We start from the raw sequence: 13,180 nt of genomic DNA on the forward strand, positions 1-13,180 counted from the left end.
ACAAAAAGCAAAGGTTTTGTTGTTGCTTTGTTGGGGTGTTGCTTCTGGTTTGGGGTTTTTTTGGGGGAGTTGTGTGCGTGCCTAAAAACTTGCTAGTTGAATTGCGTTTGTGCTGTTTAAAAAGCTATAGGAAAATTTCCCCCTAAAATCTGGTTAAATTGTTCCAATCAAATTCATTATATTTGCCATCTTCCTACCCTGCAGGGCTGCTTGTTAAAGGAGAGGTCCGGTTGCACAGGAAAAGACAAGTAATGCTGCAGCCGTAACTTACCAGCAATGCTCGTTTCCAGAAGGACATGATCATTTGTAGCTGAAGGGAATGATCAGTTGTAGAGGTTACCTAATCCTGCTCCTCCTGCCTCACTATTTTCATGTCATTGCCTCTTAAGTATAGAGTTGTATTGCTGGAAGACACCCAATTACATGCAAATTCATTAAGAATGTCCTATCTGCCCCTTTGCCTATGAGGTATGAAAAAGGAAGCTGTACAGGAGCTTCATGTTCAGATCGCTTCCTCTGACTCATTGTGCAGGTTCTGTCTTTGTGTGTACGGGTGACTTTTCACATTGTTTACCTTTCTTTCTGTAAGAGTCTCTGTGTCACATTCTCTGGGTGTGTGCAGTTCACTTAAGTGCATGTCTCTTCCTGTATGAGTGCTGGTCTCTCATTCTCTTTGTGTCTGTATCTTGCTTCTAGATCCCTCTCTTTCTCTGCGTGCCTCCCTGAGTATCCATGTGTGAGAAATTCTTTGTGTATGTCTGAAACACTATACAATGGAAATGTAGGTGGTATATGCAAGCTTTAGGATTGCAAACATTTGACCCCCACCTTTTCGAGTCTTCATCCTTTATGTTAAACATTGGGGTGAAGAATACGAAGGGAGGGGGTGCGCAGAGGTTGTAGGGAAAAAAATCTGTGTGTGCAAGTGCCGATCCCGTTGACCCCTTTGAAAATTGAAATAATGATAATGCGCGTCTCCTGACTGCATCAAAGTATCAGCACATCAAAAGCCAGGAGGCATGAAATGCAAATGATAAAGTGAAAGCAGATGGATTGTGCATGATCGCCTGATGCCCAATGAATTTTAAAAGGTGCCGGTTTGCAAATGGGGTGGGGGGAGGATTGAAGGTGGGGGGACTGAAATAAACACGTTATCCCTGCAATTTTTTTTTGTTCTTGACGCTCACTCCTGACAGTATTTTTTCACACTTGAGTGAATACCCACTCCATCTCTCTCTCCCTTTTCCCCCCTTTCTCTTTTTCTCTCGTCACCCTCATCAACTCCCCCCACCACCCCTTACACGTCTCAGGTCATGTCGCTGCAGCTCCAGTGGAAATAATAAGATATAAACCACGAGGTTGTTATTTGCATAGAAATAGCATGGAGCCCCAGGCAGCAAGGGAGAAGGACACAGGGATCATTTGTCTAAAATTTTAATGAAAACTTTTGCTGAGGCAGAGATTTTTTAAAAACTTTCTTCCTGCTTTTCTCCACCCATCCCCACCCTCCCCAAACTCCACCTCTGATTTGACTTAACATGGTTTAATTCAAAGAGAAAGGACTGATACTCCACATATTATATTGCTGTAATGCAGCAACATATAAATTGTTTATTCCTCTAATAGATATGAAGCTGGAGACACACACATTTCTGACTTAATACATTGCATGTGTGCGCCCAGCTTTTATGGCTACACTCCATCTCAGTGCACACGCGATAGTGCCCTGTCGTTAGCCAGCCTGCTTTTAATTAGTGCAGACCTTCCTACCTTTTGCTTCCAAAGACAACTCCTTTTTAAAGGATTTGTTTTTGTAGTCAACAGCAGTAGCCTGCATGTAAAATGGAAATATTCCCACAGTTTCAAGCTTTACTTTCAGTGGTTTTACTGTTCATATACATGTTTCATTCATGGACACCATCCCTTGCCGCTGTCCTTTGTTCTAAAACCAGAAAGTGCTTCCCACATTTGTGTTTTTATCCCTTTCCCCTTGTGATCTCAGTATTTGTGTATTCTCTCTCCCTTTTTTTTTTTTTTAACATCTTGCTCTCTGTTGTCTGCAGTTATTTGTAAAATATTACCAAGTTGGGGAGAGAAACAGGATCTGGGTTTCCTTGAGTGTTGCAGCAGCAGATTTGACATTTGCAGTAAAGGCTGTGGGCTGGCGACTATGGGCAGTCTGGATGACTTTATTGGAAACTTATAATCACGAACATCTGTCTGGTTCCTTGCTACTTTCTGGGTGGGCTAGTGGTGCCAGGGCCATTTTACAGATGAAGGCTAAAACTGCGAGAGGTAAAGTGACTGGGTTCCATTGACAGAAACTAGATCAGCATCAGAACATGAACTTGCACGTCCCTAAGTTTCATTTAATATGGGCTCAGTCCCTTATGCTTCATGTCCATAAAGCCTGACACAAGAAGGTAGTCTGGTCATTTTCCTTTTTGTCCAAATGTCATGAGAGTGATGGCATAAATAAGAGAAGCTTCTATGGCCTGCTATTCCATGTCACTCAAAATAGTAGATCATAGGTTCCTAGCTCTACAAACTGCAGGCTGTGAGTGGCGGATTCCTTGAAATGCCTCACTGAGTGGTAAGGGCAGGTTTGATGGATGTTACAAACTACCCCACTTGAAGGAACTCATGCTGGCCTGGCAAAGGCAGTGACCTATGTGCTTGGGGGACTGGTAAGATAGACCCTTAAGGGGCTGAGACAATTTGTAGAGTTATAAACTGCAAAATCAAGGTGCCACTGGAAATTTGCAGTAACTTTCCAATTTACTTCCTCTCCCCCACAACTCCTCCTCTGTTTCTATTTAATACGTTTAACATAATTTCAGGTAGTAGATAAGCTTGAAGGACCTAGTGTTGTAAGGGACACTGATATAGACTGGAGCCTTCTAGTTCTCAGTCCATTGCCCGAGACTTGGTGAGAGCTTTCTCTGTACACAGCGAAAACAGAATTTGCAGTTTATGGCTTGTCCTCTGGACAGTAACTATCTGTGGAAGTAAGGCAGGTGCCAGTGGCTGTGATAGATGTGTTATAGATTCATTCAGGATGTGTGATTTGTGACTTCCTTGTGATAAGCATTTTAAAGCTTCTGCTTTGGGTGGGGGACAGGAATCCCATAATCTCCTCCCCTTAGCCAGATCAGGTCTCTGTTTATATTGCATTTCTGGGGGGGCGGGGGAGGGGGAGAAAGTATATGATGGGTGTGGCTAGGACTCTGTTAGGCTGATAGGGAGCTAATTCTGCCAAACTTGCTTTTAAGACTTGGTCTGAGTTCCTCTCTTGATTTCAGTTTCCAAATATATGTTTTAATGTATCTGCACAATATGAAATGTGAAGATGTTACTGACTCTTGGGTACAGTATCAGAGATCCTCCCATGTGCTTGTAGCATTTGTACATTCTGCATATTCACCCATGACTCTGTGACCTACAACATAAGAGCATGATGGAGGCTCGAGGAGGGAAGAGGGGACTTAGCTCTCGTTAGGAGGCGGCACCGTAACTCTCACATAACTTAACAAGGTGGAATAGTTAAGATCATGGGCTCCAGAGCAAAACTGCCAGGTTTGATTCCTGGCTGTACCACCTAGTAGCTGTGTGGCCTTAGACAATCTGCTTACCTTTTTGGGTCACGGTTGTATTAAAATGGGGATGATAATAATAGTATCCATCTACCAGATTCTTGTGAGGGTTAAATGAGTTAGTGTAAGTAAATCACTAGCATTGTAGTCTTTCCTGAGGCGCATGCATTTAGGGTCCTTTCTCATTGCAACTCATTATCCAGGCCTTGGAAGAGAAATACAAACACAACATTTTCTGTACTTTCTGGTCCTTTGAAGGCAAAAATTCCTTCAAGAGAATAGTAGATGTCAGTCCTCACTGTATAGTACGTTCCTGTATTGACTTTCCCAGTAGATGTTATCTAAAGACAATCACCGCCCTTGGGAAAGCTGTTAATGTGAACAGCACCATGTTCAGTTCTGATAGGGTAGTATACATGTCAATCATCTGTCTGCTGGAGTCCCCAAGGACTTGTTGGTACAATAGCCCATAATCACGCTAAGTATCAGTCTAGCAATTTGCATTTTTAAAAGTCCCTAACTACCTATTTTCACAATGGACAGTCTCTGTACTCCCAAAGCTCCAGATGGGATCACTCTCCTCTCTAAAGAGGGCATTTATGCTTCCTTTCTTAGCAAGCTTTGCTCCAGCATTATGAATGAGTTCTCAGAAAGGATTTCAATGGAAACATCTCCTTAGTTTTCAAGCCCTCCTTCTACTCCTACACACAAAATATGGGCAAACCTGGCTCCATTGTCGGGTTTTGTTTGTGTTTCATTTGATATTCTTCAAGTTTGGTAGAAAACTGTTCCAACTATGTGTGACTCAATTAGTGACCCGTAGTCTGCCAGAGGCCTGATCCCAAGCTCCCTGGTTTAGAAAAATTGCAGGATGGATTCGTCACTTAGAGCTTCATTGCAGAAGTCACTTCCGACTCTCTAAGACAGCGCCATCTAGGTATGGTGGCCTAGAGACTAGTGAAGGGAGAACATGTAGTCAGTATCAGTCCAGAACTTCTGCATGCAGTGAAAGGTCTAAGGTCCTGCCTGGGGCATTGAATGTAGATTAAGGAATCACTGTCACTGTATTTGACAGCCTATTATAAACATGGCTCAAACTTTTTGAAATCACAAAACCTTTAGATTAAAAAAAAGCAAACAGGCCCTGGCTGGTGTGGCTCAGGGGACTGCGTGCCAACCTGCGATCCCAAGGGTTGCTGGTTCAATTCCCAGTCAGGGAACATGTCTGGGTTGTGGGCCAGGTCCCCAGTAGGGGATGCATGAGTGGCAACCACACACTGATTTTTCTGTCCCTCTCTTTCTCCCAACCTTCCCCTCTCTACAGATAAATAAATAAAAAATAAAAAGAGCAAACAAAGACCTTTAGATTATTCCTTCCCATAGGTAAAGCAGCTTTGGTCTTTAATCTTTTAGGGCCTCACTTTCCTCTGTAAAATGCATTTCTCTCTTATTAATCTTAAATTCTCTTTAATTTTTAGTAGTTTGTTATTCTATGAAAATGGATATTGATTTGTAGCCAGGGAGCCATATTAGGCTGGGACAGGGGTCTGAAAACTGTGCCACATACTAAGGTGTTATTTATTAGTGAGATTACATATTAGTGATAAGTAAAGTTTTTGCATACTAGTGAGATTAGAAATAGTTGTAAAGTATAATGATTTAACTTTTTATCTTGTTTTTATCTATATTATAGAAAAACAAGTGCCATGAAGCAGCCGTAGTGTTGCTGGTGGTATCCATGGTGACACATGGCCATAGAATTGTAATTGTTGGGAGCGGAGCATCCTCTAAAAGTCCAACCCCTCCCATCTCCACCCCAACCATTGTTCAAATGTCCTCTGTGACACCATTGCCAAATATTTATTTACTTAGTCTTGAAAAATTCAACTGAAGGGAAGCTCAGTACTTTTTGAGCCAATTTCTTCGATCTGTATAAAGTTCTGCCCTATATTTAGCAAAGTCTGTTTCTCTGTACTGACTAACTCCTCTTAATGCTTTTTAAGCTTTTTGAACACACTGCTTTGTGTTCAAAATTAACCAAACAATTCCCTGCTTTATGGTCTCACCAATGTAGAACTGAATGGAACCAAAATCTTTCTCATGTACTTTTGCTTGCAGAGTCTGGTATTGCCTCAAGAATAAGCATAGTAAAGATGAAAATGCAATTCAAAGATAGAAAAGAAACTGGATTCATAAATAACATTCTTGCCAGCTAAAAGTATTAAATACGCAGTAATTATGAGAGGAACATCCGAAACTCAACTCCACTTTAAAGCACTCTGTGGGGCCTTTGGGGTCTGATGCACAAAGTTGTAATCAGGCTTTCATAGCCTGGTGGGTTCCTGCTTTCCCACCACCTACCTGCCTAGTGAAAGTCAGAATCCTGACACACAGTTGGAGGGTAGGTCTTTTGGGTGCTGTATATTTAGGTGGTAGTGAAAACTTATTGGGTCTAAGGTTTGGTGGTATGTACTTCAGGAATCAGTAAGGTGATGTAGACTGAGATACTCTAAAACTGTAAGGGCACACACAATCTTTAATGCCAGAGTTTATTACCCTCTCACCTCAGTGAATGGTGTCTGGCTCACTTCCTCCATGCAGACCTCCATAATACCTCTGCCCTACTTCCAGAGTGTCCACTTCAGCCTCCAGGCTTGTGTTGCTTACTGAGTATTGGAACGAAGAAATGCCTCTACTTAGCTTCCGTGGCATGTTGGGTTTCTCCACTTTCTGCCCCTAATGAAACATTGTCTCTGAACCCAAGCTAAGTGCTCTCTTAGGACTGTGGACATGGTCTCTAAAGCAGAATGGTTCATCTTCTTCATTTTCCTGTCCGTCATGTGTTATACCTTCTTATGCTGGATTTTCTTCACCTTTCTCTCTTTCTACAAATGTTCATAGCTCTGTCTTTGCCAATTAGTGTTCACCTGAAGCTTTACTATTCCATCTGCCTCACCCTTCTCCCCTTAACCTTTCTTTTCTCCAACCCCAGCCTGAAACCCAAGTAAATTAGCTTCTCACTCCTGCCCCCCAGTTTTAAAAAAATCCCATACTCCTCCAACAGTGTCTGTTCTTGGATTTGCAGTCAGCAGCCATCTCCAATAACCATCAGGCTGTCAGCTTTGCAGTTCCCCACTACCTCCCGCCTCCCCCATCATTCACCAGAGGAAAAAGAGAGCCAGAGCAAGAGCTTGAAATATATCATGCAATAGTGTATCATGAATTTGTTGTGAATCACAGCAGTGAAGCAGGTTTATTTATTTCTGAGACCTTAAATCAATACAAAGTAGGTCTCTTAGTTCTGAAGCTGGGATGGAGTGTGAAAAAATGAGCCCATTGTACTCTTAAAACTTTGGGGAAAGGAGATGACAGCTATATAATTCCATTTACCAGGCACTAGGGGCTCTAATGTGAAGGTGACAGGGAGCTCTTTGTGCATTTAGAGCACCATATCTTCTAAATAAAAGATCTGTAGACTTGATAGTGGAGCATAGCTCTGAGTTTAATAATCTTCAAGCATTAGACCGAGCCAATATGTTCCCAAGTCAGAGAGGTCCCCCCCAAACACTCATAAATTAAAAGTGCAAGAACTGCACATGTTGGTAGATTAGAAATGCAAGAACTCCAGTCTTTTCTAAGAAGACAGACTTGGGCCCTGGCTGTGCACAAACTGCTGTGTGAATATGATAAAGACTCTGGAAACGAGACTGTTTAGAAACCTGCCTTCTGGCTGTTCATCATTATAGGGAATGTCTCCTGTGCATGGGTCCAAATCTAGCTATGTTCCCTTTCATTCAGAGTGGCCATCCTCACAGTCTAATCAGCTAATGTACACAGTTAGGAGTGTTGAATTATGCAAGGAGAAGCTTTCGGAGCTGTTCAGATGGAACTACAGATTACCATGCCTCAGCGTCAAGTTTTTCTGGTTGATTGTTGACTGTTTCCTAATTTTAAATAATGCTTCAGTGTCTGGAATTTAAGCCCTTTAAAATAGTATGCACATAAGAGAAATTGAAAAATTGGTTTTATTAAGGAAAAGAACTCACCCATATTTAACCAATAGCATAAGATGCAAATATGAGAAGTCAAGAGCATTGGAATATAAAATCAAGTTTTGAGTATCTTTGTTTTCTGTGTGATCCATTGATAAAATATGCCTTTTCTCAACAGATAAATCAGGTTCTTGCAGCTCAGTAGACTCATGAACAATGAGGGGGTTAAGAGTGCCAGCCCTCCATAGTTGAAAATCCTCTTGTAACTTTTGACTTCCCCCAAACTTCAGTCACCCCTCAGTATCCACTGGGCATTAGTCCCAGGACACCTGCCCCACCCCCAGTGGTACCAAAATTTACAGACACTCAAGTGCCTTATATGAAATGGGGTAAGACAATGCATACAGTCAGCCTATGCATATCCATAGATTCTCAACCGCAGTTGAAAATGCTGTGAATTTCCACAGTTGGTTGAATCTGTGGATGCATAACCAGGGAATATGGAGGGGCAATTGTACATTTATTTATTTTTTAAAAATCTGTGTGTAAGTCGACTCATGCATTTCAAACCTGTATTCATCAAGGGTCAGTGGTATAATACAACTTTATTTTATATAGCGTTACTAGATTAATTCTAGCCCAGATGTTGAAAGAAAAACCTAGTTTCAAGATGCAGTTCAAGATGGTGGCATAGGAAAGTCCTGAACTCCTCTCCTCCCAGAGATACACAAAGAAATATACAGCTACATGTCCAGCAGTTCCCTATGAAAACAACCTGAAACTAGCGGAACATCTTCATAACAAAGGCTAATAAAAAGGCTACAGTGACATGGGCAGGAGAGGAAGAGATAGGGTCTCACCAAAAACCCCACCCCTGGCATGGTGACCCACAATCAGGAGAGATACAAAGACAAAGAGAAGAAGCTACTCCCTGAGGAGTGAGCAAGCGGTTTGTATCCTACACCAGACACCCCAACCCTTGGATCCTGCCCCCAAAATGTCTGGCTTTGAAAGCCAACAGGAGACTTCTGGTCAAGATGGTGGAGTAGGTAAACCCTGTACTTGCCACTTCCCACGACCACATCAAAATTAAATTACAGCTTAAGTATAGAACAGTCACCCTTAGGAACCACCTAAAGACTAGCTGAACAGAACTCCTATAACTAAGGATATAAAGAAGAAGTCACGTTGAGACTTGTAGGAGGAGGGACAGAGGCACAAAGTGAGCTATTTCCTCACCCACATGTGATTAAGAATCAGGAGGGATATCTCAGCTAAGGAGGTCCCCATCTAGGAGCCAGAGGATCCCAACCTCACATTGAGCTCCCCAGGCTAGAGCACCAGCGGTAAGAGGTCCTCACAACAACTGACTGTAAAAATCAGCAGGAACTCAGTCTGGGTGAGATGGAGGGCTCCTAAGACTCAGGTGCCCTCTTAAAGGGCCCGAGCTCATACTTGCTCACAAATACTCACTGACTGCTCCAGAGAAGGGACAGCAGCTTGAAAAGTGCCAGGAACATACAAGGGAAAATTGAATTCTCCAGCTGCAGGGTGAGGTGTGGAGGGGCAGCTTTTTCTGGGACTAAAATGCCAGTAGACACCATTGTTCCTTTGTTGAGTCCTCCTCTGCTCCCCGCCCCCCCCCCAAAAAAAAAAAAAACCAGCCTGAAGGCACAGGCTAGTGCCACAGCTGACTCTATTAACCTGGCTAATACTGCTCTCGCTCCACTCTGGTGATTCTTGGAGACCTTGCCCCACACAATTCATGTGCCCAACCTGAACCTCTTTCAGAAGGCTAATCCTCGCAAGTGGCCAGCCTAAGCCTGCACTATGGACTTTTCTATAATTTCTCGAGAGCCTTGGCCTGTAGTTCAGTGGGTTAGAGTGTTATGCCAATATGCCAAGGTTGCGGGTTTGGTCTTGTTGCAGGTTGCATGTGGAAGAGGCAACCAGTGAATGCATAAATAAGTGAAACAAAAAGATCTCTATCTCTATCTCTCTCCTCCCCCCCCCCACTCTCCTTCTAAAATCAATTTTTAAAAAAATCAAAAGTCTCTCAAAGGTCCACAAACCCCAAACAAGCAGCAGCTGGCCTCAGTGCATATACCCTACACCACTTGCTAAGTGACCACAAACTTGGCACTTGTGGCAGCAAGGTTCATTTCACAGAATAGCCACTCCCAGGTTCCTCCAAGCCCTACCAAATTCAGATCACTTTGTAGTTCCTACCAGGTGGCTCTGGGCTGGACACAGGCAGCAGCTGATCTTGACCTGCACCAGAGTTCCCCCCCCCCCAAGAGGCCCAGAGCCATCACACCTACCTGGTGGTGGGCTTTAGATCACAACAGAACACCCAATTAGCCCTACAAATGACTCATCCACAGGGTGGACTTGGCAGGCACCAGAACCCCACTAAAACAAATCTCACTACCTGGGGTAAGCTCCCACACAACCTCTTGTCCACTGTAGTCTTAGCCAGTCCTCACTCACTGATGTGCTGACAGAAATCAAGGCTGAACCACAACATATGACCCACAATAAAGGTCACCAGTGGAGCACCCAGCTAAGGTGACCAGGGATACTGGGCCCCACAGGAAACTGACTACCCGAGGTCACCCTGCCAGCACTGGGAGACACAGAAGATTTACCTAATACATAGAGGCAAACACAGGGAGGCAGCCAAAATGAGACAAAGAAATATGTCCCAAGTGAAAGAATGGGACAAAACTCCAGAAAAAGAACTAAATAAAATGGAGGCAAGCAGTCACCACATTCGAGTTCACAATACTGGTTATAAAGATGCTCACTCAACTTAGGGGAGAATAGATGTTATCAGTGAGAATGTCAGTAAATAGAAAATAAAAAAGGAGATAGAAAACATAAAAAAGAACCAGTCAGAAATGAAGAATACATTAGGTGGAATCAACAGCACATTGGATGAAGCAGAGGATTGAATCAGCAAGTTAGAAAACAAGGTAGCTAAAATCATCCAGTCGGAACAGCAAAGAGAAAAAAGAGTCATATAAAATGGGATCGCATAAGGGACCTGTGGGATGTTGAGTATGACAGCGTTTGTATCATAGGCAGGTGTACTGGAAGGACAAGAGATAGAGCAAGGGAATGAAACCCTATTTAAAGAAATGATAAAAAATTATTTCACCTATACTTGGAATCTAAAAACAAAATAACAAAACAGAAACAAATTAATAGATACAGAAAACAAACTGATGAATACCAGATGAGAGAGGGGTTAGAGGGCTGGGTAAAAACAGTGAGATGGTTAAGAAGTACAAATCAGCAGTTACAAAGTTGTCACAGGAATGTAAAGTACAGCTTAGGGAATATAGTCAATGCTGTGTGGTGTCAGGTGGATGCAAGACTTACCAGGGGAATCACTTTGTAAGTTACGTAAGTGTCTAATCACTGTGCTGTGTACTTGAAACTAATGCAGTATTATATGTCAACTGTAATTGAAATTTTTTATTTTTATTTTTATTTTTAAATTTAATTTATTGAGGTGACATTTATTAACAAAATGATACAGGTTTCAGGTGTACAGTTCTATAAGACATCATCTGTATATTGTATTGTGTGTTCACCACCCCAGATCAGTTCTCTTTCCATCACCATTTATCCCCCCTTTCCCTCTTCTACTTCCTTCCACCCCCTTTCCCCTCTGCTCATCACCATACTGTTTTGTGTGTCTAAGACGTTTTTTTCCTTTTGCTTAACTTCACCTTTTTCATCCAGCCATGCAACTTCCCTCCCCTCTGATAGCTGTCAGTCTATTCTCTATGAGTCTATTTCTACTTTGTTGATTTATTTTGTCCATTAGATTTCACTTAGCATAATGTTCTCCAGGCCCATGCATGCTGTCACAAAGGGTGAGATTCCCATCCTTTTTATGGCCAGGTAGTATTCCATTCTGAAAATGTACTACAGCTTTAATATTTACTCATGTACTGATGGGCACTTGGGCCACTTCCAAATCTTAGCTATTGTAAATAACACTGCAATGAAGATAGGAATGCATATAGTCTTTCGAATCAGTGTTTTTGCTTCCTTTGGTTATATTCCCAAAAGTGGAATAGTTGAGTCATAAGGCAGTTCCATTCTTAATTTTTTGAGGTAACTCCATACTGCTTCCACAGTAGCTGTACCATTCTGCATTCCTACCAGCAGTGTATAAGAATTCCCTTTTCTCCACATCCTCACCAACACTTGTTTGTTGATTTATTGATGACAGCCATTCTGACAGGTTTGAGGTGATGTCTCATTGTGGTTTTAATTTACATTTCCCTGATGATTAGTGACATTGAGCATCTTTTTATATGACTATTGACCATCTGTATGTCCTCTTTGGAGAAGAGTCTATTTTAGGTCCTTTGCCCATTTTTTAATTGGGTTGATTTTTATTTGGGTTTTTTTTCGGTGTTCAGTTGTATGAGTTCTTTATAGATTTTGAATATTAATCTCTTATTAGATGTATCATCAGTCAATATGTTCTCCCATTCAGTGAGTTGTCTTTTCATTTTGTTGGTGGTTTCCTTTGCTATTCAGAAACTTTTTAGTTTGATGTAGTCTCGTTTGTTTATTTATTCTTTTCTTTTCCTTGCCCAAGGAGTCACATCAGAAATAATACTGCTACTAGAAATGTTTGAGATTTTACTGCCTATGTATTCTTCTAGGATTTTTATGGTGTTTGAGTCTTACATTTAAGTCTTTAATCCATTATGAGTTTATTCTTGTGTATGTTGTAAGAAAGTGGTCTAATTTCATTTATTTTGTACCTGTCCAATGTTCACAACATCACTTATTGAAGACTGTCCTTATACCATTGTATATTCTTCACTCCTTTGTCAAATAGTAATTGACCATAAAGGTATGGGCTTATTTCTTGGCTTTCTATTCTATTCCAGTGATTTTTATGTCTGTTTTTATTCCATATCATGCTGTTTTGATTACTATGGCCTTGTAGTATAGTTTGATATCAGGTAGCATGGTCCCTCTTCTTCTTTTTCAAGATTGCCATGGCTGTTCAGGGTCTTTTGTGGTTCCATGTAAATTTTTGGAATATTTGTTCTAGTTCTGTGAAATATGCCATTGGTATCTTGATAGGAATATCATTGAATCTATAGATTGCTTTGGGTAGTACAGACACTTTAATGATATGAATTCTTCCTATCCATAAATGTGGTATATGCTTCCACTTATTTGTATCTTCTTCCATTTCTTTCTTCAGTGTTGTGCAATTCTCTGAGTGTTTTACATATTTGGTAAAATTTATTCCTAGGTATTTTATTCTTTTTGGAGCAATTGTGAATGGGATTTTCTTCTTTAAGAAAGAGGATAGTTCTTCTTTCTTAAATAATGAACTTTGGATAGTTCATTATTAGTGGATAAAAATGCAACTGATTCCTGGATATTTATTTTGTATCCTGCTACTTTACTGAATTCACTTACCAGTTATAGCATTTTTGTGTGTGTGGAATCTTTAGGGTTCCTTCTACATATTCATATCATATGCAAATAATGACACTTTTACTTCTTCCTTTCCGATTTGGCTGCTCTTTATGTCTTCTTTTTGCCTGATTC

General features: G+C 41.4%; 1 protein-coding gene across 8 annotated transcripts in view; it reads left to right on the forward strand.

Moving 5' to 3' along the window:
* ACACA (acetyl-CoA carboxylase alpha) overlaps window positions 1–13,180 on the forward strand; it is a 278,851-nt gene that overhangs the window by 206,895 nt on the left and 58,776 nt on the right. Inside the window, exon 45 of one of the 8 annotated variants that reach the window (XM_053654895.1) lies at window positions 205–1,992. The exons of the other annotated variants lie outside the window; for them this stretch is intronic. Within the exon in view, the coding sequence (XP_053510870.1) occupies window positions 205–252 (48 nt within the window). The 3' untranslated portion in view covers window positions 253–1,992. Of the gene's footprint in view, window positions 1–204; window positions 1,993–13,180 lie in introns of those variants that run through there. 8 annotated transcript variants of the gene reach the window in all.

This window comes from Artibeus jamaicensis, unplaced genomic scaffold, assembly GCF_021234435.1.
Source record: "Artibeus jamaicensis isolate MK-2021 breed Jamaican fruit bat unplaced genomic scaffold, CSHL_Jam_final contig_1998, whole genome shotgun sequence".
NCBI classification, from domain to species: Eukaryota; Metazoa; Chordata; class Mammalia; order Chiroptera; family Phyllostomidae; genus Artibeus; species Artibeus jamaicensis.